Raw genomic sequence first — 26,270 nt, 5'->3', positions numbered from 1 at the left:
GATGAATCCTCCCCTCATTTTTTATCATTCTTATCATTTTAAGACAGAATTACAAAAATGGTCCCTATGGTTTACCTAAAGTTGCGAATCCAGTCCCTTTATACTTGGAAAGACGAAAATACCATTGCTAATTCAGCCCCTAACGGATGAATACTAACGGCGTTAGTAAAAAGGGTCATTTGTGCAAGTTTTGCAAACCATAGGGGCCATTTGCATCAAAAAAAATTAATAGGGACTAACTTTGTTACTTTTGGCAAACCACAGGGACCATTTTTGTAATTTTGTCTATATAATAATTGATCTATTGATAAATGTAAGATTGTCTTCTTAATAATTATCTAAAATTGTTACAAAAATTAAATAATATTATATAAATCATTATTAATGAGAAAAACATAACGGTGTAATATGAAACTTTTAAATTTAATATACTTAATATGAAAAAAAAAGTTATATATGATAGAACAATATAAAAATGAAACTCAAGTTATCACTATTCTCATTCATGTTAAAAACATGTGTAGTGTTTGGATTTTGAACAATTGATTGTAGTATAAATATTTTTGGATTTTCTATTATCCCTATATAATATTCTAAATTTGTTAATCCCTTTAAAATGAAGATGACATACAGTTAGTTATTTAAAGCAAAACATTTTGTAAGCATCAAGTTTATATGTTTGTGTAGCAAACGAAATACGTAGAAGCAACAGAAGTTCTTGTTGATCGATTCTATGGGCTGATGGTATATATAAGAAGAAATTTTAATATGATTTTGAAGAAAAAAATAAGATGAGTCCGTTTTTAATCCTTAATTTATGGGATAAAGCATAATTTTAGGTTATTTAAATTAGAATGTTTAATTAGATATCAATGAATTCGAACTTTAATTTAGGATATGATTTATATCAAACAATATTTCGGAAATTTAAGATACTATTTATTTTAAAAAAAGAATTCAAAATTCAAAATTAGGATATAATTTTTTTTCCTTTCAAAATTTGAACGTAAATTTGAAATTATAACAAAAATTAGTGGAATACAATTAATAAGAGCGGGAAGAACTTAGAATGGTGTCATGTGGCAAATAAGGATGCTAGAAAATGGACATGTGGCAAACTTAGGATTTGTTTATTAGAAGAGGTAGATTCCAATTTTGACTGGATTAACCAAATTTGTTTTATCGGTCAACAAAGTTTACAACTTGTTTACGTAATACAAATTATCATTGGATATTGCCAATGCTTTTTTTAACAAGATGGATGTATAAATCTTCATGTTATCTAAAAGCAAAATAATATCGAGACACATTTTCACTTTCATTTTATGTTTGCAAACGAAAAGCCGAAAGAAAATTCGAAAATAATGTCCAAGGAAAATATCTTTTACAGAATGGCGGTACCAAATAGAAGAACTGGTCAACGAATAAATTAAGAGATTTGTTAGTTTTGAACCGAAAGTATAGACATTGGGATATTAGAGTTGCTGATTAACAATTTGGGTAACCAAAAGGTGTTAGTAGAATTAAGACACACTTCCTATGTTACATGCACAGCAACAATATTTTACTAAAAATTGCTACTTGGCATTGGCGGAACCGGTAGGTGTCCTGGGGTCCCGGGCCATACTTGATTTCGTTTGTGAAGAGTAATTTTTTTTTTGTATTATTATGCAACATAAAAATAATTGTACAACTACTATTAGGTCCCACATAAATAAATATCAAAAAAAATTTGTCCCACTACTCAGTGGCGGAGCGTCTATAGGGCCAGATGGCCCCCCTGATTTTTTAATTATTAATGTCTGCATTATATATGCGTAAGATTACTTTGATTTTTCAGTAAGTTTATGGCCCCCCATCATCCGCAAATATATATATATATATATATATATATATATATATATATATATATATATATATATATATATATATGTGTGTGTAAATCATGGATCTAATAAGTAATTAACGGGAATCGTGATAATTGCTGAAAAAAAATCTAAATAAAACCCAATAAATTAGGAAAGTAAACTCTATGAACCACAAAAAGATTCTAATCTACAATTTATAAACTCAAATCTTTGAGAAACTATAAACCCTAAACTAAAGAATTATGCCGCCATAAAAAAAAACCTTGCTCACGAGATCATACCACCACTACTGCGGCTGTCGGAATGCTCAACAGTCCCTCTCTCTCCGCTTTATCTTCATCACCTACATGCGGTGTCTGTCACTCGTCTCCGCCGTTTGCCGACTGCTACTCTAACCAACGACCTCAGCAGCTGGTGCTTCCTCTTCGATAGATTTGTGCTGACCTTTGTTTGCTTGTTGTTTCCCTTCTCCGACATCTTCTCATCACCGGGCTTAACAGTAAGTCTTTCTCACTTTTCTCTTTCTAATTTCTTTTATCTTTCTCTTTTTTCTATCTCTCTTTCTAGATGTGATATAATTATTGAAACTAACTAGGCAACTGTAAAAGTAATAAAAAAGCTGCAATAATGGTTTATTATTTTTTAATGTTGGTCAAGTTATAAGTTATTGAATTGTTAAAACAAACGACTAGTATAAAAATCTTACCAAAATGCAAACATGAATTAGGATATTTTTGTTTTTTAAATGTATATGTTAATTGTTAGATTCTGTATATTTTTTACTGTTAATTATTTTTGTATTTTCATTAAATTATAATAATGACTTTTGTAGGTAAATCAAAATAGTTAGTTGTTTGAAGTTTGAACAAAAAAAATTTGTTTATATGTTTTTCTCTTGAAGTTTGGTTCCGGCCCCCTCACTTTTGATGCCTGTGTTCCGCCCCTGCCACTACTATTGAATGTTTCTCGTTCCGTTACTGCTAGTTGGTCTTCATCCTTAATATTTGACGTTTTTTATCTCTAAAATCAATATTAATGGTCTTTGCATCATACATCCCGTTATACCATCCCCATGTGGAATATACATGAGGGTAACACGCACGCATACACACACACACACACACTCTCTCTCTCTCTCATTATAATAATTAATATCACAAAATTACTTTTTATCTGTCAGCACTCAGCTATATCATTTCTGATTTCTCCCATAAAATCTTTGTCATCCATTAAAAAATCTCTTCATCACCAATTGATCTAAAGTGCGAATCATATTCACTAATCCAAACCCAAATCTATAGTGTTATGTTTTTTTTTTTTTTGTAAAAACAATGGTAGTGTTATCGAAGTTGAGAGCTACGATGGTTGGCATTAATCTCCATGAAGGATATGTTGCATTGTTTTGAAGTTTAATATGTCACTAATGAAGGATTTTGAACATTAATACACATATAATGAATCTTTAAAAGAAACATGTAACACTCGATTCCGAATTTGCTTCCTTATTCGAGGCTGTGGCCCAATCATCAGTTGCCATGAGGCTAAGGGCCTTGGGGAAGAAAGAATTTGGCCCTTTTCGGATGTGGGTGTTATGGTTTAAGTGATCCAAGTGTTCAATGGTGCCTTCGGATGTCAAGGGTATAATTGTAATTTGATGACTCAGTCTTTTATGGATTTTGGTTTTGTTCGGGAAGTTTTAAGGCTATGATGTGTCGTTAGAAGCGTAGGGCTTCTCGCCACCTTTCCGTGGATATAAGGTTCGTTAGAAACGAACCTAAGATGAGGAAGTTATGGCAATTTGGATTATTGGCAATAATGGCCCTTAATGGAAAAGAGTGGCAAAGCAGTCACATGCGTGCATGGTAAGGAGGGCACGTGCCTGGGTGAGTACCCTAACGTAAGCTGGGGTACTCCCAGGGTAATGAGCAGAGTGCCAAACCCTAATTTTTAGGGTTTGGGCACTATTTAAACATCTTTATGAGATCAAGGCTCTTTCATTTATCAACCTCAATTGTCTTTGAGCCTCATTTCGAACCATAATCCCCTTGATGGTGCATTCTTGAGCTTGGAGATGATTTTGAAGGTCCTTAGTGTTATTGCAAGGAAGTGGATCTTGGTGATCAAGCTTGGTGTAGCCTTGGGGTTATAGATCCAGAATCTTCACACTCTTGGGAAGCTTCAGGAGGTAAAAAGTTCTTACCTTGACTTCTTCTTATGTTAGTTTGAGTTTAGGGCAAGATTAAGGGTTTTTATGGTGTATTATGTTCTCCTTGTGAGTGTGAGCCACTCCAGGAGCTTGGAGTGATAGATCTTGCCTCTTCTGATGTTGTTAGTTCATAAAAATGCTTGCTTGATGTTTAAGAATGGTCCATGCATGTTCTAGTTGGATTAGAATGGGTCTTAATGGATTAAGATGATAGTTGGGTCCCAATGAGTCATGAAAATGCATAAAGGTGTCGACTTTATGCATTAAGAGCTTAGATTGAAGGTCTTCTGAGGTTTGGATGCAAGGACTTAAAGGATTAAGTCGTGGTTTGAGTTTTGGAAAATTCTCGGTTACGCCCCGCGTAACTAATGGTACGCCCAGCGTACCTTGTTTTGGTCGCGATCTGGTTTCACTGTGTACGCCCAGCGTAGCTGAACGTACGCCCAGCATACGTCGATCAGCTGGGCTTGGGTTTGTTATGCGTTGGACTTCGCATCTTTGGGCCACCTTGTTGCTTTGAGCCTTTTGGGCCATCTGAGATCAACTTTTTGGGACTAAGGAAATGTTGGGCTTAAGGATAAGGCCCATATGGGGGTTAGACCCAATTTGAAAAATTGGGCCATTAGTGGATCTTTTGGTTTTGGGCCATTAGTGGGCCTGGTTAGTTGGGCCATCTTTTGCTTCGACATCACAACATATAATAGATTAAGTATCTTTTGTTCTATAATGAGCATAAAAATGGCTAAAATAGTAAGATATGATGTAAAATATATATAGATATTCACATATCAGGAACAAGGTAGTGAACTTGGTCAAAGTGTAGTGGCAACATCGACAATGCTCTTGGTGGACTTAGGAGCTCGAGGATGAGATGCGTGAGCATTTTCTGATCTATTTGTAGAGGCTGACTTCGAGGACGAAGTCTGATTCTAGTGGGGGAGAATTGTAACACCCGTTTCCAAGTGTTTCCATTTTTAACCTAAAAATGAAATTATTTTGCAAATCTAGTCCTTACATCGGGCGTAAAGCTTTAAGTGGATCGCGACGGTGGTCGAGTATGTCGGGCATACACATGAGTACGCCGTGTGTACTTGTGATGCCCTTAAACCCTAAATTTTTAGGGTTGTGTCCCATATTTAAGCATCTTATTCGCCCTTGGACATTCTTATGATCAGCCTTAATACCTCTAAACCATAAAATTGAAACCCTATCCCTTGTGAGTGAGATTGAAGCTTGTGAGTGATTTTTGAGTGTTCTTGGTAGTGAAAAAAGATCATTCAAGAAGTGGTGTTGCATTCAAGCTTTTGGATCCAGAATCTACATCGCCTTGTTCATCTTTTGAAGGTATAAAGTTCATACCTTGGAGCTTGATTTGCTAGATCTTGTTTAAGCTTAGATTTATGTTTATTTGGTCCCAAAAACCTTGATCTTTGTGAGTATGGAATACTCCAGAGCATATGATCTGTCCTTTTAGACGTTTTAGGGTGCATAGAGTCATAAAAATGCAAGATTGATCCTTCCATTTCATCCATGAATGAGTTATGCAGTTTTTGGTGATGTTGGAAGTTAGGTTTTGGGTATTAAGCGCTCTTTAGCCATGCAAATGCATAAAGTAATAGACTTTATGGATTAGGACATCTTTTAGGGCCAGATCTATTGTTGGGGTAAAGTGTCTTAATGATTAAGACCTTAAAACTTGGATTTTGAGTTGAGATCGCGTACGTCGAGCTTACTTCTGGCTACACCCAGCGTAGCCAATTGCAAGTCCGATTACTTCTCTTCGTGTGCTCTACACCCAACGTAAAGTTGAGTACGTTGTGCATAAGGCCCAATGTTGATTTTCTTTGGCTTTTGGCTAATTATGCCTTTAAGGGAACTTGTGAGGGTTTTGGTCTTGGAAGGGGTATAATGGTCTTTTGCCCTAAATATGGATTAGAATTGGCTTAGGTACTAGTGGAGTGTGGAAAATTACCTTAATTATTAATTATGGTTAATTGGTGTAATTATTAGGCAGAGTCTAGTTTCGGCAGTTTCGGGTGTGAGTTCTATCAATCATCTGTGCAAGGTGGGTGTCCTCACTATTCTTACATGTGTGGTAGAATATATATATATATATATATATATATATATATATATATATATATATATGTGTGTGTGTGTGTGTGTGTGTGACGACCAGCTGGGTCTATGTGTTATTACTATGATATGTGTTACTGTGTGCTGAGACTTCAGTAGTCTCCAGGGTTGCTGATTACCCATAGTTGTTTATTTTATGATGTGTTGTATGTGGTATTTTGGGGAACTTACTAAGCTTCATGCTTATAACTGTTAATTAAATGTGTTCCAGGTACTTGTGAGGATCGCGGAAAGGCGAAAGATTGATTGTACACATTCACCTGCAGTTTATGATTCCGGATATTTTGGGACACTCTGATATTTTGATGATGATTTGTATTTGACAATCATGATTTTCTTGAGATGGTTTTTATGAACGAAGTTTTTATATGAATTTAAAAATGAAAATTTTGGTTTGAAAATTTGGATGTTACAATATCACTTTTTCCCATTTTTATCCCTTTAGCTCCAAAGCACAATTCAATGGCTTAAATCACATAACAAACATTATTAATATCTAATAAGGTCTAAACTTTATTCCCTTGAGGCCTAAGACCTTTACTCTATCAAGTTACGGTCCGCTATCCCAAAATTATAGACATCCTGAAACTAGATGTTACATTAGATATTGATGAGTTCTTAGATCTACAACTTAGGGATGAGATTTAGAACCGGAAAACCGGACCGGAACCGGAACCGGTATAACCGGAAAATACTTAAACGGTCCGGGTATTGGGTTTCAAAATTACTCTTATCCGGGTTCCGAGTATTTCGGGTATGGGTCCAACGGGTCCGGTTAATCCGGGTTTTTGAACCGGTTTTGTTTAAAAAATCGGAACCGGGTTTAATGGACCGGGTCCGGGTTTAGTGGGCCAAAGAACCGGATTAGGTTTAATGTGGAACCGGGTATAGGAAACGTGCTTACTGTAGAACCGGAATACGACCGGTTTCTTTTCCCGTGTTTGTACTTGGGCGACTAGAATCGACGATCTACTTAGGCGACTAGAATCGACGATCTACTACTCTGTGATCGGTGACTCGTTTTTTTTTAAACTTTCTCTATGGGCGATCGACGACAATTGAGGGCAATCAACAAAAACATTCCCGTCTTGTGCTTCAAATCCATCGAACTTCAAGTCCAAGTCAACGATCATCAAAACATCAACTTCCATTCATTCCCAATTGAACTTCAAATCAATCTCCTACAATCAATTAAAGACCAATGGTGGACAATTAGGTAGATAACAATGAATCTACACATGTAAGTTGTCAAGAATTTTGATTTCATGTGTTATGAAGTTTGTGTTTTTTTACTTTCTTGTGGGAATCACAGTTTGCTATTAGCCTATTACTTTCACTCTTAAGCTTAAGCCATGTAGTTTGAAGTTTGAACTGGAGTCGATAATTGAGTATAAAAACCAGGGCTTGCTTCAGTCAAATGTGTTGCTAGCCTATATCTTTAATTTGTTATTTAATAGAATTTGAGGATTTCTTCCGGCAAATGTGTTGTATGTTGAGTGTTATGTGTTAACTGTTACTTTTTGTGTTATTTTAATTACTTTTCTTCCGTCAAATGTGTTGCTAGCCTATTACTTTTCTTCCGGCAAATGTGTTGTATGTTGAGGATTTAAGTTGTGTTATTGTATTTTAATTGTGTTTTTATTGTTATCTATTGTAGTTTGATGATGATGAGGTGTTTGTTGACAACACTCAACAAGAAATCAATGAGGAACCAACACAAAAGAGAAAAAGAGTAGGGAAAACAAGGTCCGATTGTTGGAAATCATTTGAGAAGATTTTTATTGATGGAGTTCGGCATGGAAAGTGCAAATGGTGCGAGAGGGTTCTCAAAGCCGACGGGAATAATACTGGTGCGTCTAGCTTAAATAAGCATGCAAAGAACTGTAAGCAAAACCCCGAGAAATTGAAAAACCAACAAACATTACAATTTAAAAAAGAACCAACCGGGGAGGGTAGTGTTAGCATTTGGAAACATGACGACAAACGAATTAAAAAGGCTATGCTGAATTTGTTTGTAGTGGGTGGTCTACCTTTTAAATTTGTAGAAAATGAGGCCTTTATTGAATACACAAACGCACTAAACGGGAAGGTGGTTGTACCTTGTCGAACAACAATTTCAAAAAAAGTGTCACTTTATAATCAAGAAGAAAAAAATAAGTTGGTAACATTCTTATGTAATCCCCTTAACACGGTTCATTTGACCACCGATTGTTCGACAAGTCCGAGTAAAAGGGTGCATTATATTGTCATTACCGCACACTTTATTGATGATAATTGGGAGATGCACAAACGGATAATCAACTTTAAAGAATTAGATAGTCAACGGGGGGAAGATATCGGAAAAGAAGTGTTGAAATGTATTCAAGGGTGGGGTATTAAGAATGTCATGACTTATACGGTTGATAATGCAAGTTCTAATGACAAAGCAATAGAGTTTCTAAAAAACAAATTACCAAACTTGTACAATGAGGGAAAACACTTTCACATTAGGTGTATGGCACACATTATCAACCTAATTGTAAGAGACGGGATGAATAAAAATGACGAGAGTGTTAAATGTTTGCAAGACGCCGTAAGATATATTAGAAAGTCGACACAACGGATTGCTCTATTTAAAAAGTGCATGAAAGCCGTCGGGGTGGAATCAACCAAATTTTTGTGCAATGATTGTCCCACTCGTTGGAACTCAACTTACGACTTATTGAAGATCGCGGTGGATTTAGAAAAAGCTTTCTACGAGTATGAAATGGAAGGTAATTTTTTTTTTCTGCATTCTTGCTGAATTTTTAGCCTTATTTAAACTGTCATATCTGCTTCATTCGGAGTCCGTTTGGGCTGATTTTTTTTTTAAATTGTAGTTCACTGTTTGGCAATAGTTAGACTTTGGAAACACCTAATTTGCATGTGTATTGAGTCACTTACAGCCCTCCAAAAATGATATATCAAAGCTGTTTTGAATCTGTTAACGACATTATTTTAGAATTTTTCGTTAACTTTAAACTGTCATATCTACTTCGTTATGAGTCCGTTTGGGCTGATTTTTTTTTAAAAGTGTAGTTCACTGTTTGGCAATAGTTATAGACTTTGGAAACACCTAATTTTCGTGTGTATTGAGTCACTTACAGCCCTCCAAAAATATATATCAAAGCTGTTTTGAATCTGTTAACAGCATTATTTTAGAATTTTTCGTTAACTTTAAACTGTCATATCTACTTCGTTATGAGTCCGTTTGGGCTAATTTTTTTTTTAAATTGTAGTTCACTGTTTGGCAATAGTTATAGACTTTGGAAACACCTTATTTGCATATGTACAGAGTCATTTACAGCCCCCCAAAAATGATATATTAATTTATTTTTTTGTAACATTTTTTTGATAGATCGTTCCTTTGCACGAGATGTGGTAACCCCCGTGAGTGAAGATTTTGTAACTTGTCGAGCAATGGTCTCCTTTCTTGAGAAGTTCAAGGTCAAAACAGAATTGGTGTCGACGACTTCAAAACCATTGGCAAATCGGTGGAGAAGTATGTGGCATTTACAAACATATACGGGTTTGGTCGAAAAACAAACAATTTTATTCAATTGGGAAGGATATGATAGATAAATATCAGTAGTATTGGGGAGATTTTGAAAATTTGAATGACTACATGTACTTTGCGACTATCTTGGATCCGCGAATGAAGACAGAATTTCTTAGACATGCTTTTGAAACATTGATCATGTACAAGATGCCGGAAAATAAACCCCTTTCCGAATTAGATATTACTGCGAAGACTAAGTCTTTAATCAAGGATATTGAATCGAGATTTGAGAACTTTTTTAATTGTTACAATATCAACTCTAATGTACCATTTGAAACCGGTGGTAGTCAAGATGTCGTGCATATTGATGATGATGACGACTTTGTGGGTGACTATTTTGCTCAATCGGTGAATTCATCGGCTTCAAAGGAAACGGAATTAACACGATACTTGAACGAAGGACAAACCCAAGGCGTTAAGGACTTTGATATACTGGTTTGGTGGAAAAATAACGCATCTCGTTACCCAATTCTCTCGCGGATGGCAAAAGGTATAATTTTAATTACTTATATTTTTTATTATAATGTAGTATAATTTAACATTATATGTTTATGTTATTAGATTTTTTGGGCATTCAAATATCTACCGTGGCATCCGAGTCCGCTTTTAGTACAAGCGGTCGCATAATTGATAGTTACCGAGCAAACTTGTCCGCACCTATAATAGAGGCTTTGGTTTGCACCCAAAATTGGGTGAGGAGATCAAAGAAGCCGATTGTTGACAACACCGATGACATTTTAAAGATGATGAGATAGCTAAAGGTAGCAAACAAATTCATTTTATTATCTAATAACAAAACATTGGTTTTATGCTAACTTTCACATTAATTTTTTTTTCTGGTATGTATTAGAGTTGGAAGACGCCATACGCACCTAAAATGGAAATGGAAAAAAGGCCGATAGATATTAACGAGTAGTTATACTCTTTTTTTTTTTTTTTGATAAATGATTATTGGTTTGTAAGTGTTTGTTTTGGTTGATTAATGTTTTTGAACTTGAATCAAAATTTACTTGTTTGGTACTGTGGATGTGGGTGTAAACAAGTATAAATGAATGATATTTTAATCAATGCAGTGCACATCCACATTCCACTTTATTATTTTTCATTACTTTTATTTTAATAATTTTTGTCTTAATTTTTTATTACTTTTATTTTAATCAATGACGGATATTTTTGTTACTTTCGCATGCTTGTTATCAATGCATTTCGTCATTTTAATAATCATTTTAATGAATGTTTCTTTTTGATCCATGTTGTGGTAAAATAACAATGAAAAGAACATAACACAAGCGAAGAAAGGGACAATGGTTGGGTCCAAGTTTATGGTACCTATTGAACAATTCAAAATCAAAGTCTAATATTCAAAACAATTCAAATCAAAATTCTTAAACAATTAAGAACAAAACAACACTTATTCCTTGACCATCTTGTCGAGTTAACGCATCTTCAATCTCTATACATAAAACAAAAATAAACATATTTAGTATTAAAAAAAAATGTTACCAAATAAATTAAAAGCACAAAACTTATTACCTAGCTATATTATTCGGATTTTTGGCACACGTACGACAATGTCTATTAAGACTACTTGTACCGTGTCTTGATGGATCGGCTTTAAGTGTAGCGAAACAATACTTACACCTTGCTTGCCTTCGTTCAACCCCATCATCTTCTACTACCCACAACATATCAAAATGTTGCCAACATGTGGACCTCTCCTTCAAATTCAAATGCTAAACAAATTAAGTAAAAAAATCTAGGTAGATTTAAAGCATGTAAAAAAAAATAAAGTATCAAAGACATAAAACTAATAGATTCAAAACGGAACCTAATTGAAGTATAAAGACGTAAATTAGTCAATTACTTTAAATGCATATTTGCATAAAATTAAAAAGAAACATACTTGAATTGGGCGGTTAGCTTCCATGAATGCTCTTGAAAAGAAAAAAACAACTTAAAACCTTCAACTTAGAGAATAATAAGTTAAGTGAAAATGTAGAGGTGGAAGGCATATTTATAATGAGAAGTTGTGAGATGTTGACAAAACATGAAAATTAAAAGATTGCTAATGTCAAAAAAATTGTCTCTTGCTTTTATGTTCATATTTTTAAAGTTGAAGTCTTCAAGGTCAAAAATACAAAAAGACAAGTTGCAAATAAATAATTAATTAACAATTTAGAATTTCTACATATCTTAAATTAAAACACACAACCCAAAATAAATTATCCAATAGTCAAATACATAGTTTCTTAAAAAAATAAAAAATCAATAGTATCAACTATCAAATATGACGTACAGTACCTTCTCCAAAACTCATATTTCACAATGACCAAAATGTAATTTTTTTCAACCAACTTTGTTATATCTAGTTACTTTTTTTAAAAAAAATCAATGTCGTCAATAACCTAATAACCTAAATGTAATTTTTTGTTTGTTAATTTTTTTATAACGGTTGAAAGATTATGCGATTGAGGTAATTACAAAAAAAAAAGTCTGGGTTTTCCGGTTCTAAACCCATTTGACCCTGTTCTACCTTACCCACTTTCCTATTTCCGGGTTTTTCGGTTCTAGACCCACTTTACTCGGAACCGAACCGGAACCGGTTCCTATAAACCGGTCCGGTTTCCGGTTCTAAAAAATATCGTTAAACGGTTCCGGGTTTTCCGGGTCCAGGTCCATCTGGTCCGGGTTTGGACCCACTTTCATCCCTACTACAAATGAAATCATGGAAAAAATAGGTTAGTGGGGATGACATAATGTACAATCATTCTTTGATACATATGAATTATTGGCACTTGGAAATGGCCAAACAAATATGTATCGACATTTTTATACACTTAAGAAATCAATCCAAACATTTAAGCAAATTGTAATCAAGTAAGGATGGCAAAAATAGCTGAAAGGATTTCTCACTTGCTTTATGCAAACAATAGGCTTTTGTGGGACAATGGTCTAAGGTAAATGTGGAAAACTTAATTATGATTTTGAATTGTTTTTATGAAGTTTTGAGTGTTCAAATTAACTTTGATAAATCACAAATTTATAGGTTAGGTGTTGTTGAACCCCATGTGAAAGCTTTAGCATTGGTTACGAGTTGTGACTCATACTCGTTAACTTTTAAATAGCATGAAGTTTTAGTTGGGCTTAATATGTCTAGAATAACGAGTTGGGGCTCGATCATGGAGAAGTTTAAACAAAAGTTAAATGTATGGGAGGCAAAAATGATCTTTATCAAGGTAGATTTACACTTATTATAACGGTTTTGGGGTTTGTTATGTATCTATTATAGTTCAGTTTTTAAAAAAGTCAATTAAATTTGGTGATATGCTGGAATCAAACTTCTTTTTTTTCTGCGGTGTTAATTTAGATGATAAAAGAATGTCTTGGGTTAAGTGGTCTTCGAGGTTGGCTTCTAAATATGGTGGAGGTCTTGGTATCGGTAGCTTGTTCACGCTTAATGACTCGTTACTTATGAAATGGCATTGGCGTTTTGTGAATAACCCTGATATGTTTTGGTTTAGAGTTATTAAATGGACTCACGATGCTTCTGGATGGTTTGTAGAGGCTACATGAGGCTTAGTTGTGAAAGGTGTGTGGTCTTCCGTTGTTTCTTCTTTTGTTAAGCTTTGTGAAGGACAAATCATTCATTTTGATACTCTGAAAAAGTCTATATGTAATGGCATAAATACATTGTTATGGAAGGAAGTTTGGTAAAGAATGTGGTATTGCAATATGCTTTTCCTAGACAGTAGATTAAGAAACAGTTCCTGATTATTTGAATGTTGTAGAAGGGAGAATCATAGTTGGAGTTGCAGGTAGAGAAGAGAGTTGAGAGGAGGGCCCGAGTTGTCCCTAAACTCGGATTTGATGGAGTTTTTGGGTAAGATTATGTTTGTTGATCGGTTAGATAGCTAGATTTGGGATTTGACAAATGGGATTGAGTTCACGTTCAAGGATACCCGTCTGGTTATAGATGATTACAACCTTCCCCATGGATCACGTCATACGAGTTGGAATAACTTGAATCATATCATGGTGAATATTTTTGAGATTTCTTTCTAAATCGCCTCCAAACAAAATATAATCTCATTGATCGCGACATTGATGTCCCTTACATGCTTTGTCTGATGTGTGGCGATCATGTTGAAGATGTTAATCATGTTTTCGTATTGATCAAAGTTTATGGCTTTAGAATCTAATTTTGAGCACTTTGATACAATTGTTTTCTTTTTTTTCTAATAGCTCCTTACTACTTTTTTTAATAATATTCATTCTTTTTAAAAAAATAATAATAAACTAACACAAATATTGTTGAATGGTCATTGGAATGATAAATTTGTTTATTAATTTTAAGAATTGAGATGAATCAGGGAACATAAATTGTTTATAATTTTATCTTTCGTTTTTGGTTTTTAGTTTTTGGTTTTGCCTATTCCATTTATACTATGTGTTATCATTCAGTTATCAATAAATATCACAAAATAATCACTTATTTTGAAAAATAAACCGTAGAGAATTACATTTTCTTGCAAACTTAAATGTTCTAAATTTTTTACAAAAAGTTATATCATTTCACAAAATTTGACAACTTATTTTAAAATTCTTTTCTAATATATATGTTCCTAAATTAATTTCCCAACAAATATGAATTTTCTGAAATGGATACACATTTTGTAATGAACGTTCAATAATATATAGTAATTTCATTTTGAGTCAGAGGGAGGTTTGTATGTACTGACTTCAAGGTATCAGACATAGCCTCGTTAATAATATATATTAATGAACGTTTTAATAATATATAGTAATTTCATTTTGAGCAACATCCATTTTGGTATTTTAATGGTCAGTTTTTAATGTTGATAATTATAATATCATCAATTCTTTTGATATATAGTTAGGATTAACTTGAGATATACTTTGGCTAAAACCCGATATTAGAGATGCGGAATGCATACTAGATTAAGCTAAAATAAAATTGGAAACATAGCGTCCGGTGACATCGGCTCTGTTGGTGTGGGGCAGTGCCCTTATCCAAATACAGATCCTTATGTGAAAGAATTGAGTCATTGACCCATATGTTATTGCCCACCAAAAGGTCCAAAACAACTATCACAACTATCGGGAACAATTATGATTTTCCCTCAAAAAATAACCTAATTAAACTACCATCTTCTATATATATTGATGGTGTCATTTGTTACAGACACACAACATTCATGTCGTTCCTCTCCTAAATTGTTGTCTCACAAGAACATGAAACAAAAAGTGTATTCCGATTTATGCAATCTTGGATTTGTGTGAAATCCAAAGTAATTTATTAGATTATTCCAATTCTAAATTTGCGTAACATATACATAAGAGCGAATTACAAATTTCAAAAAATATATGCAGCACAATCCATATTTTTATCAAAGTCTTATTGATATTCAGAACCTAATTTACCAACATTTCATATAACCTTTATAAAGTTAAAGTTCATATAAATATTATAACAAAGACGTATTTTTAAAAAGATATAAATCTCTAATTTTAAATTCGATTTTTTAATCAGGATTTATGAACGTTAATAAATCGTACGTACAGTCGGCACAAACATTAGTCATATTTGTCGCAAAGAAAATGACAATGTTTCCGTTCAACAAACCCTCTTTTTATAAAAGTTATAATCTACGGAGACGATTAGATCAGATTCCACATGGCTGCAGATCCCTGTGTGACTTCCAATATCAGCAGATTGGTCATCTTGTCCACCCTATACGAACGGTCGAATTTCTGTAATCAAAGGCCCATAAAACTAATCGAACGGCCGCCGTTAAATGCCGGACAACGTGCTCCGATCAACGGCCACATTCTGCTATTGTCAATCAGGGCCCACCAATCCATCACACCCTTCTCAATTCTCCCCCATAAAACCCTGTCTTCCCTCTCCCCCCCTTTCCCATCTCTCTCTACTCTCTCCCACTATCCATGGCGACACACCTGTTCTGCTCCATTTGCGTCTTAGTCCTCGCCATATTCTCACTTGCAGGTTCATAATCTTCATGATTTTCTCTGCATTCATCATTCATATCTTATGATTTGTTATTTAAATCTATGATTTCTAGCTTAACTTGCCGGTTTCAGCTTGCGACTGTTTTTTAGTCATGAATAATGAATGTCCTACATTTCTTATCAACAACATAGATTTTGATTGTTAGTTTTACATCAATTTTAGTCATGAACTCATGATTGCCATACATTTATTATGAACAGTATCGTTTTTTTTGGTCGTCTATCGCAGACAATGATTTTGATTGTTAAGATCACATGGCATTGTAGTCATGATTCATGAATCTCGTACATTTACTATGAGTAGCATAGATTTCCATCGGTTTATGAAGAATTCGATTTTGATTGTTAGTTTTACATCTATTATATTATAGCTAGTCCAGGTACATTTGTTATAAACCGCTACGTCTTTTGTAGGAATTGATTTTAATTGTTAGTTTCACATGAACTGTAGTCATGAATGTCCTATATTTGTTATGAAGAGCATCGATTTTGATTGTTTTGTATGAATTTCTGATTTATACTTGCAGATGGAGGTTCAATTGGAATAAACTATGGTCGGATTGGTGGCGATCTGCCCTCTGCTTCCAAAGTTGTGAAGCTTCTGAAATCTCAAGGAATCGGTAGGGTTAAGGTGTACGATACTGATCCGTCTGTGCTCAGATCATTGTCCGGGAGTGGCATTAAAGTGACGGTGAACCTCCCCAACGAGCTCCTATACGCCGCCGCCAGAAAACAGTCGTTTGCTAACAAATGGGTCCAACGGAACATCAAGGCTTACTATCCGCGTACTCAAATCGAAGCCATTGCAGTCGGTAATGAAGTCTTCGTTGATCCAAAAAACACCACCGGATTCCTCATTACCGCCATTAAAAATATCCATCAAGCACTCGTTAAATACAAACTCGATTCTGATATCAAACTCTCATCGCCGGTTGCTTTAAGCGCTCTGCAAAACTCCTACCCTTCATCGGCGGGATCTTTCAGGCCAGAATTAATTGAATCGGTTTTCAAACCAATGTTCGAATTCCTCCGGGAGACAGGATCTTACTTGATGGTGAATGCGTACCCGTTTTTCGCTTACGAGGCAAACTCTGACGTGATCTCTCTCGACTACTCACTCTTCCGTGAAAACCCTGGTGTTCCCGACGCTGGCAACGGTTTACGTTACTTCAATCTCTTCGACGCGCAGATCGACGCTGTTTTTGCAGCAATGTCGGCGTTGAAATATGACGACATTCCGTTGGTCGTTTCGGAGACGGGATGGCCGTCGAAAGGTGACGAGAACGAAATCGGAGCAAGCGTAGTAAACGCCGCCGCTTACAATGGCAACCTAGTAAAAAGAATCCTCACCGGCGGAGGCACACCTCTCCGACCGAAAGCAAACCTCACCGTTTTCCTCTTCGCTCTCTTTAACGAAAACAAGAAAACCGGGCCAGCATCGGAGCGAAACTACGGGTTGTTTTATCCGAATATGGAGAAGGTATACGAGATTCCGTTCACGGTAGACGATCTGAAGAATTACAGGGAAGACGACAGTTCGCCGGTGTCCGGTGGTGGTGGTGATGCTGCTCAAGCGAGGTTTTCAACTCCAGTCGCCGGTGATGGAAACGGGTCGGGTTTTTCTTGGTGCGTAGCTAGGGATGTGGGAAAGGATAAGCTGCAGTCGGGTTTGGATTTTGCTTGTGGGGAAGGAGGTGCTGATTGCCGTTCGATACAACCCGGGTCCACGTGTTACGATCCTAATACTCTACAAGCACACGCATCGTTTGCTTTCAATAGTTATTACCAGAAAATGAGACGCGCGTCCGGCGCGTGTTATTTCGGTGGAGCAGCCTACGTAGTCACTCAGCCACCTAGTACGTATCCTATCTCTTCTTCTTCTATATCGTTCAATTACAAACCAGAAAATCCATATTAATTTAAGTTCAATAAATACTTTAAAAATAATTATATAAATATCAGAACTATTTTGTTAAAAAATTTAAAGGAAAATGAGAATTGTAGTGAGGACTAGTGGTAGTGGAAGCCAGATCACGGATATAGCACGTGCATGATGTTGACTTGCCTCTGACATTGTTCAATGTTTTTGAGAATATTTAATTTAAAATATTCTTTTTATTTAAGTAAAAAAAGTTTTAGAATTAGAATTAAAATTTAATATATCAATTCACTTTTTTTTTTTGCAGAATTTGGAAAGTGTGAGTTCCCCACTGGATACTGAAGAAGATTTGCAATGCAAGAAAAATGATGGGGTTTGAATATTGAAGGATGATGGCAAAATAACCCATTTATTATTATTATTATTATAGTTATTCGTTGTAGGTTTTATTGTAATTGGATTAGTTATGGGGTTGGGGTTAGTAGATTTTTTTGTAATTATTATTCAAATTTATATTTAATACATATGTGTTGCTTTTTTCCGTTTTGTCAAAACATGGTCACGATTTCTACAAGGTCATATTTTGTCAATTTCGTACCAATTATCCAACTGAAGTAAGTATCTTGTGTTTATGGCTAAAAAATCATATGTACTCGTGAAAGGGAATACAACTTTATGTGATTTAGTCATATGTGTTTATGGTGATAGGTAAAAATCTCTTTTTTGCTGTCAAAATAAATGTTTTGCTACAAAAGCTTGTTTGTTGGATCTACAGTTTGTGTAGGCCTTGAACTGTCGTTGTTAAATTTAATCTAATTTCTTTTTACCAACGATTTGTAGTATCCATTAGGTTGCTCCTAAATCTATATTTTTCATCTCTAAAAGCTTGTTTGTTGGATCTACAGTTTGTGTAGGCCTTGAACTGTCGTTGTTAAATTTAATCTAATTTCTTTTTACCAACGATTTTTATGTATCTGTCAACTTCTGAATAGGTACATTTATAATACATAACTTGTAATTTTAGGAATCTAGAAAAATAAAAAGTATAATCATAAGAAGTTGCGTTTACGTTTGTATTCCAGTTGGGCCCATTAGCATATAATTCATAATTATGAAAAAGTGGCACGTAGTTTTGGGCTAACCATAAAAATATAAAAAGAAAAATGAAAATCAATACTACGAAATAACAATATTTTTTAAGTTTATCACAATATAACTATAAGATTGTACAATAATGATCTCATACAATGACATTAACTTTGTGAAATAACTTTTTTCTGACCACAATTTTTTGTAAATAGTTTGTGAATTTGATTAACTTGGACAAACAATCCTATAGAAAATGTGGGGTGATAGTGTAGGGGATACCCGTGAAGAGTGACCATAGACATGTGTTTATTACATATGCAGACTGATTATTATGTCAGGAGTATTTTGTCACCCTAGTCAGCGGATGGAATGGCTTCAATATAAGCTAGTTGGGCTGGGTACCGTTGAGTCCATCGTGTCTCAATTTGAAGATTATTCAAATTAATATTAACTAGTAAAGAACGCGCGGCTATGCCGCTTTTGGGGTAATATGGAAAAAATCGGCAAACTTTAAAAGATATGTGCTGAAATTGTAAATCACCATAAATAGGGAAGAAAGTCGACAACTCCTAAAATTAGATGTCAAAAGTGTACAACGAAAAAAATGGACACTAGTGGAGAAAATCCAACATGTTGTGGCAATAATATTAAAGTTGTTAACGTTGGGAAAATATGTTGGCAAAATTTTAAAGGAGGTTTTTTTGTGTTTTTTATGTCAAAATGTAAAACTTTTGACTACAAGGACAAAAAGTGTCAAATTCATTAAAGAATTGTGGCAAAAACACCAAAATGTAATACCTTTGAATATAAGGACTAAAAGTGTCAAAGTCATTAAAGATTTGTGGCAAAAACCTTAAGGCACAAAAACTTAATCAAAAGGCAAAAATTGTAAAATTTTTGACTTTAGGGACTAAAAGTGTCAAGTTCAGCAAACTTATGTGTCAAAATCCTAAAGGCTAAAAGAATACTATTCCTAAGCTCCTTTGGATTTAATATATATATATATATATATATATATATATATATATATATATAATGTTTTAAAATCGTTTTTTTTTTCATGTTTTTTTTTCTTATTTTCATGTACACACAAGTTCAAATTATGAAAATACACGTAAAAACATGTTCAAAAATTAAAATTACACATAAAAATAAGTATAAATCACTTCAAATACATTACAAAATATATGTAAACATAAGTTTTACATCAATCCACATACATAAAAAAGGAAAACTAAATATAATACGAAAACTAAATATAGTTTTTGATGAATACATACATATCAAAAAGTTTATAACATTTATCATGTATTTTTATTCAATTTAAGAGAAATTTAAATAGATGTGAAATGACTATCAATATTTATATGCAAAATGTTTCATTTCTTTATATTTTTATTCAATTTGATCGGTTCAACTGTTTTGAATGGTTCTTTGTAAAAACCGACCGGTTAGTTCCGGTCTAGGAAAATACATAAAATTCATGCTAATTGAATTGATTCTCAGTTTTCGGCTCAACCGGTTTTTAAAACATAGGTTAACAGTCTCTCTCTCTCTCTCTCTCTCTCTCTCTCGGATGGTTATGCGTTAATTTTCAAGAAAAATACATAAATAGTCCATGTGGTTGTTTTTTTTTTCTTATGATTTTCACTTTTTGTTCTTAACTTTTTTTGTTACACGGATGGTCATGCTTCGTTAATCCCTGACCCATATAAAAAGATATTTATACATTTATATACTATATTTTATATAAAATGAGTAAGTAAATAACTCCAAATATATAAGGCAAATGATTACCTTTTATATACTATATTTTATATAAAATGGGTAATTAAATAACTACAAAGACATAAGGCTAATGATCATGCCTCTTTGCAGTAGAGATGTAGTAATCTAATGTGGTGTCTATTTTTCTTTTAGAAGCTCTTCAAACATCTTTTAACCTCTTAGAGCACCCACACCGGTGCAATGATAAGATCTTGCAAATGCTGTCACCTCACCATCACTTAGAATTTTTGGAAAGAAAAATTAGTGGGACATGGCATTTTATTAAAATAATGATACAATTACACTTGCAAGTTTTGCAAACTGTGAAAGACAAAGATACACATGGCATTTGATTCTTGTGATGTGGCATTGCAAACTAGTTTTGCAAGTTGCGATGCGGAAGGTCTTATGTCTGCAGGCAGGCAGATATTTTGGCTTGCAGATTGTTTGTTTTTTCGTAGACCGCAGACATCAAAAATTTTGTACATCATCTTATCCTTGCAGATGCTATACAAGCTCTTCTTGACTTAGCAGATATATGTGTTCCTCAGAAAAGGCTTCAAACCTAAAAACAAAAGGTAGTTCGTTCATTCCCTTTCTCACCTGCCTCGATTGTCGTTGCACCCTTCTCCAGCTCTTCCCTCTTTGCTCGTCAGCCTTCATCATCTCCCTTCTCCACTCCCGTTTAGCTATGGAACCACCACCTGAAGACCGGTCAAACAACGTTGACATAGACAATCTTTGTCGCCGCCTGTGAAATGTGAATAGCCTAGGTCGACCCTCTTTGCATTTTGTAATGTTGAGTTGAATTTGTTGAAATGTGGTCTAATATTAAGGTCGGCTTGGTAATTTTAAATTATAGTACCAACAAAATGTGAGGTGTGATGGTTGACTGAAAGGCTGCAATGGTTGTCAAGGGATGTGTCGGTTTTTGTGTGTATAAGTATTTCCAGAACTTTAAAATAGTGGTGTGCCTGTGTGTGTGGAGTTGATAATGAAAAATATATGATTTGAAGTGTATACAGGCTACATTTGTGTGCAATACCTCCTGTGCATACAGTATTGTTTGATTACTTTAGGTCACAACTAACTTGGTTCTCATCCAACGAGAACTACCAATGGAGACAGATTAAACTGGAGATGATTATTTGTCTTTCTTGCTATTAGAAAGTCACAAATTGCTACTTCTATTTGTCATTTATTTAGTATAGAAATGAAATATCTAAAAAAACTAACCTTGCTTTTTTTTAAATAAACTAATATTAAATCTGATGGTTGTATTATGTTATCGGATTATAAAATTAAAATGAAGAATATGATAGAAATCCCAACACCCTCCACCTACCACCATCCTACCTCCACCGCCTCCATCACCAGCCACAACCACCACCGTTCACCTACAACTCCAGTTTGAAGCAACAATTTGTAGATCTTAATGAAAGACAAGAAACAAAGAAGCGTAGAAGGCTTTATTACATATGGAGGATGTGGGTTTTGTTGTAGAACGCATAGAATCCATTCTTAAAACTTCTTGAGTTTTGTTTCAGTGGGCTTTGTGAACCAATTCAAATTTAGTAGATAACAGTTGAGAATCAAGGATGAAACCAAAAATAGTAGATAGAAAACATTCTTAATGATGTGACATTCTCTTTGCTTGAAAAAAATAAAGTATCCAACTCTCAAAAAGACATAAACATAAGTAAAACAAACTATTAATCCTCCTAACATTCAAAAACACCAAACATCAAAATGATTTTGCTTATTAGCTTAATTCATCCTCCTGATTAGCTCATTGATGAAGTTTTCACGGTTTCCAGCATCTCCACCTTCAACATAATGGTTTCTCTTCTTCTTCATTCCACCCAATGGTGCTTTCAGCTTAAATGGCCACAAGAAGTTGTTTGCTTCTTTAAAATGTGGTCCAGCAGTCAAGATTTCATGAATAAGATCTTCAACACAGATGATTCCAAATTTTCCAAGACCCTGTTCATTGAATTCAAAAACCCAAATCCATCATGGGTATCTTTCAAGTTTAAAAATTATTGTTTAAAAAAATATAAACCTGTTCAACAATGGAGTTGTCTGTTAATGGGATTCTTTGCTTGTTAAGCTTGCCATATCCTCTCTTGTAGATCAACTCCTTCACACTCTTCAAGTTCGGGTACCTGAGAAAAAGGATAGTTTTTATTTAATAATGAGAATAAAAACCAAAAAGTAAGTAACTGAAAATTTAATTCATTTATTACCCATAGGTGACATATGGTTCAACCCTGTGGAGCATGTTCAATGTGGCTTTGTTGACTTTCAAAAACACACCATTGAATATCTGTTTCATAAAGATAGAATTATAAACAATATGATGATGAGAAATTTAGCTTCTTGATGGTTTTATAAAGCAAACAACAAAAAGAAGATGTGATATTTATAATGGGCAAAGGAAATCACCTGTCTCAATCGCAAAAGCTGCAAAATCTTCTTTGACTTTGGGTCCATGGCATTGATACTATATGTTACAAAGTGGAAAAAAGAAGAATTATATCACAACTATATACACAAAAATGTTATATATCAATAAGGGAATCACAAATGTAAATAAAAAATGGCAACAAAACATACCCACGGATACGAATAATGAACAGCATCTTGGCTTCAGGGTTCACATAGAATCCACCCTTCAACCTTGCCTCACGCTTCAACTGGATCAACTCCTTGTCCTGCATTAAACAGAGATTTATACATGTCAATTATCAGATACAATCAAAGACGATAGAACAATGAAAAAAGGGATTAAAGAATGATACCTGAGCTTCATACTCCTTGCTGTACTGCTTAGCCCTGTTGAAGATCAACTTCCTGTTGGCAGCGTTCTTCTTCTTCAACTCTTCAACCTCTTGCTTCTTTGCAAGAGCCCATTCCTCGTTTCTCTTTTGCTTCTTCAATACAGACTCTGGAACGAGCTGTCCTGCCTTGGCAACTTCAGCCATTTCTTCAACCTGCTTCAAAACTTCGATTCATCAATCCATGAGAAACAAATATAAACACTTTTTATATAAATCATGTAAAGTGAATTTCGAACATTATTTCAAAGCAGTCGTTTCCATTAGAAAAACAAAATCTAGATACAAAACGAGACATATGCTGATTAAGTTTTCGAATCAAAAGAAACTGGCAGAAACACGGATCAAAATGATAAACATATAACCTCTGTATAGTTTCAAATTAAAGTTCAACGCCAGTAACTCATAGGGAAGACAATAACTTATGAAATCACCGCAGTAACGCCGGTATACTGATACGATGCTATGGTATATAACACATGCTGGTTCAGTGTAGAGTTTACAGAAGCATACCTTTTGGAAGCGGCACCGGCGACGAGGGGATTGTAGACGATGAAGAGGCGAAATAAGGGATTAGGGTTTTGTAAGAGCAGGGCATTTGTAAATATCAGTTCTTACTTTCGCGGGCTTGGGTTTGAACAGTGAATGGGCTTTCCTTTTAACTATTACAAATACTTTTGGGCTTTTGTTGATATTTGATCCAATTTACTTGAACTTATTTTCAAAGATAAGTTCAACTAATTTACGAAAAAATAATAGTTCATAATTCGTTTCTTCTTTGCTTCTTTAGAATGTTGCCAATGAGGGTTTGGGATTCAGTTTTGAAACATTAAATGTTTTTTGGTAAAAAAATAGTTTATTAGCTTATTTGGTTGGAAAAAAATTAAGTATATGATAAAAAAAATAAAAAAAACTATTTATATATATACAATGATCAAAAAGAAAATGTTCATATATTCCAATCTTTTTAAAGCAAAACCGTCAAAGTTTTCACATAAATTTACCATTACTATAAAGTTGAAATATATCTCATCTTTTGTGAAGTAAAACCGTTAAAGTATGTTCTGTATCAAGAAAACCATTTTTGATTCCAAATTAAGAGGCTTGCTAACCTTTTTTTTTTTTTTTGAAAGAGAAGAGGCTTGCTAACTTCAAAAAATGGAAATAAGAAAATAGAAATGAATATAATGAAATTAAGTGGCAATGACAAAAATACCTCTTTAACATAAAATACATATAATTTACAAATTTTTATAATATTATCCGGTAAAAAATATACTTTCTATTGTAATAAACACATCCCTATTCTAATAAACTAGGTGTAAAACCCGTGGGACCCACGGTTGATTAATTTAAGTAGAATCATAATTTTGATTACATAATAAAATAGGATACCATAGTTAAGAAAAAAAGATAAATACATAATAATAGTATATTTATTTTATTAACATTGTCATTTGTAAGTATTTAAAATTTATAAATTTTAAGCAATACTGAATTTTTTAATTATAACAATTTATTTAAGTAATGTATTTAACATGAATAAAGCAAAAACAATAAAATATTATAAGTTAATTAACATAAATAAATCAAACACAATAAATTAATAAAATTAAATCAAGTTATATAATTTAATTAATTAATACTAAAAATAAATAAAATATGATACAGAATAATTGATTATAAATTACCAAAAACTTCCTTATAAACAACATTGGAAGTTTTATTGATTAACCTACCATCCTTATCTAAAATTAACAATTTTAATCCCTCTCTGCTTTGAACTCTAGATAAGGCAACATATAATTAGCCATGTGAAAAAACAGGATCTTTGAGGTACAAACCAACCTTTGATAACGACTGTCCTTGACGTTTATTAATAGTCATAGCAAAACATACAGCCAATGGAAACTGCCTTCTTTGGAATTTGAATGGAATTTTTTTTTCTGATGGGGTTAAAGACATTCTTGGAATAAAAGTCTGATTTCCAATATTAGTTCCAGATAAGATACGTGCCTCGATAACACGTTTGCCCAATGATATCACTTGGAGTCTTGTTCCATTACATAAGCCATTTTTCTGATCAATATTTTCTCAGTAACATAACTGGAACACCGATTTTTAAAACTAACTTATGATTTGGTAGACCCGAAACTTTGAGACCATTTAAAACATCAAGTGAGTATAAATCTGCATCAAAATGATCATGGACAAATTCAGATTGGCATATACTATCTGAACTTAAATATTCAACCTCATCTCCTGGAAACTTCAATAGCAAACTGTCATTTATTTCCTAAACCACTTCATTCTTTGGAGCTAGTATTGCTCTTTCTTGAAAATAACTTGTATTGTTGTAATTTTCCAAAATCGAAGGATATACAAACTCAATTAATGAACCTACAGGATCATGTGTATCACTAATGAGAATATCATCCGGAATTTCAATAACTGTTTCGCCGTCATTCTGACCACCAAGTTTGCCTTCTCCTATAGCCAATAGCCATTTTGCAAAATCTCTAGTTTTTTCTACTGCAGACTGATCCCTTCCAACCGTTAGCCTCATGTTTTTTGTTAACTTATGGATTTTGCATTGTTGCCATAAATATGAAGAACTTAAAGAAGCATTAACAATGTTTTGTCTGCTGCCACCCGAAATAACATGCAAAATTTGTTTGAAATCTCCTCCGAAAACAATAACTTTCCCTCCAAATGGAATATTCGACTTGGTAGAATTTTCAGACCTTAATACATCTTTTAAACTTCGATCTAAAGCTTCAAATGCATGCTTATGGACCATAGGTGCTTCATCCCAAATTATCAAAGGTGTTTTTCTCAATAAGCTAGCGAGCTCACTACT

General features: G+C 33.9%; 3 protein-coding genes across 4 annotated transcripts; 1 reads left to right on the top strand and 2 right to left on the bottom strand.

The window, feature by feature from the left end:
- Positions 1–15,678: 15,678 nt before the first annotated feature.
- LOC145116057 (glucan endo-1,3-beta-glucosidase 4-like) lies at positions 15,679–18,271 on the top strand. Its single transcript, XM_079052422.1, has 3 exons — positions 15,679–15,815; positions 16,366–17,694; positions 18,025–18,271. Exons 1-3 carry the CDS (start codon positions 15,755–15,757, stop codon positions 18,057–18,059), a joined length of 1,425 nt encoding a protein of 474 aa, XP_078908548.1. The 5' UTR covers positions 15,679–15,754; the 3' UTR covers positions 18,060–18,271.
- Positions 18,272–22,172: 3,901 nt separating this feature from the next.
- LOC145116055 (large ribosomal subunit protein uL30w) lies at positions 22,173–24,028 on the bottom strand. 2 transcript variants are annotated; one of them, XM_079052420.1, is made up of 7 exons: positions 23,924–24,028; positions 23,375–23,566; positions 23,190–23,287; positions 23,019–23,076; positions 22,820–22,899; positions 22,636–22,738; positions 22,173–22,556 (listed from the first exon to the last, which is right to left on the bottom strand). In XM_079052420.1, the coding sequence occupies exons 2-7, from the start codon at positions 23,555–23,557 to the stop codon at positions 22,341–22,343; spliced, it is 738 nt and encodes a 245-aa protein (XP_078908546.1). In that variant the 5' UTR covers positions 23,558–23,566; positions 23,924–24,028; the 3' UTR covers positions 22,173–22,340. The 2 variants fall into 2 exon arrangements, with proteins under 2 accessions (XP_078908546.1, XP_078908545.1); XM_079052419.1 differs by having other exon boundaries at positions 23,375–23,577; positions 23,924–24,023.
- A 1,678-nt stretch (positions 24,029–25,706) lies between these two features.
- Positions 25,707–26,210, bottom strand: LOC145113350 (uncharacterized). The gene has a single exon (XM_079049451.1). The coding sequence runs from the start codon at positions 26,208–26,210 to the stop codon at positions 25,707–25,709; it is 504 nt and encodes a 167-aa protein (XP_078905577.1).
- Between the last annotated feature and the right edge of the window lie 60 nt (positions 26,211–26,270).

Source organism: Lactuca virosa, chromosome 5 (genome assembly GCF_052849685.1).
Source record: "Lactuca virosa cultivar CGN04683 chromosome 5, Lactuca_virosa_CGN04683_v6, whole genome shotgun sequence".
NCBI lineage: Eukaryota > Viridiplantae > Streptophyta > Magnoliopsida > Asterales > Asteraceae > Lactuca > Lactuca virosa.
This window is presented reverse-complemented; position numbering and strand designations above follow the sequence as displayed.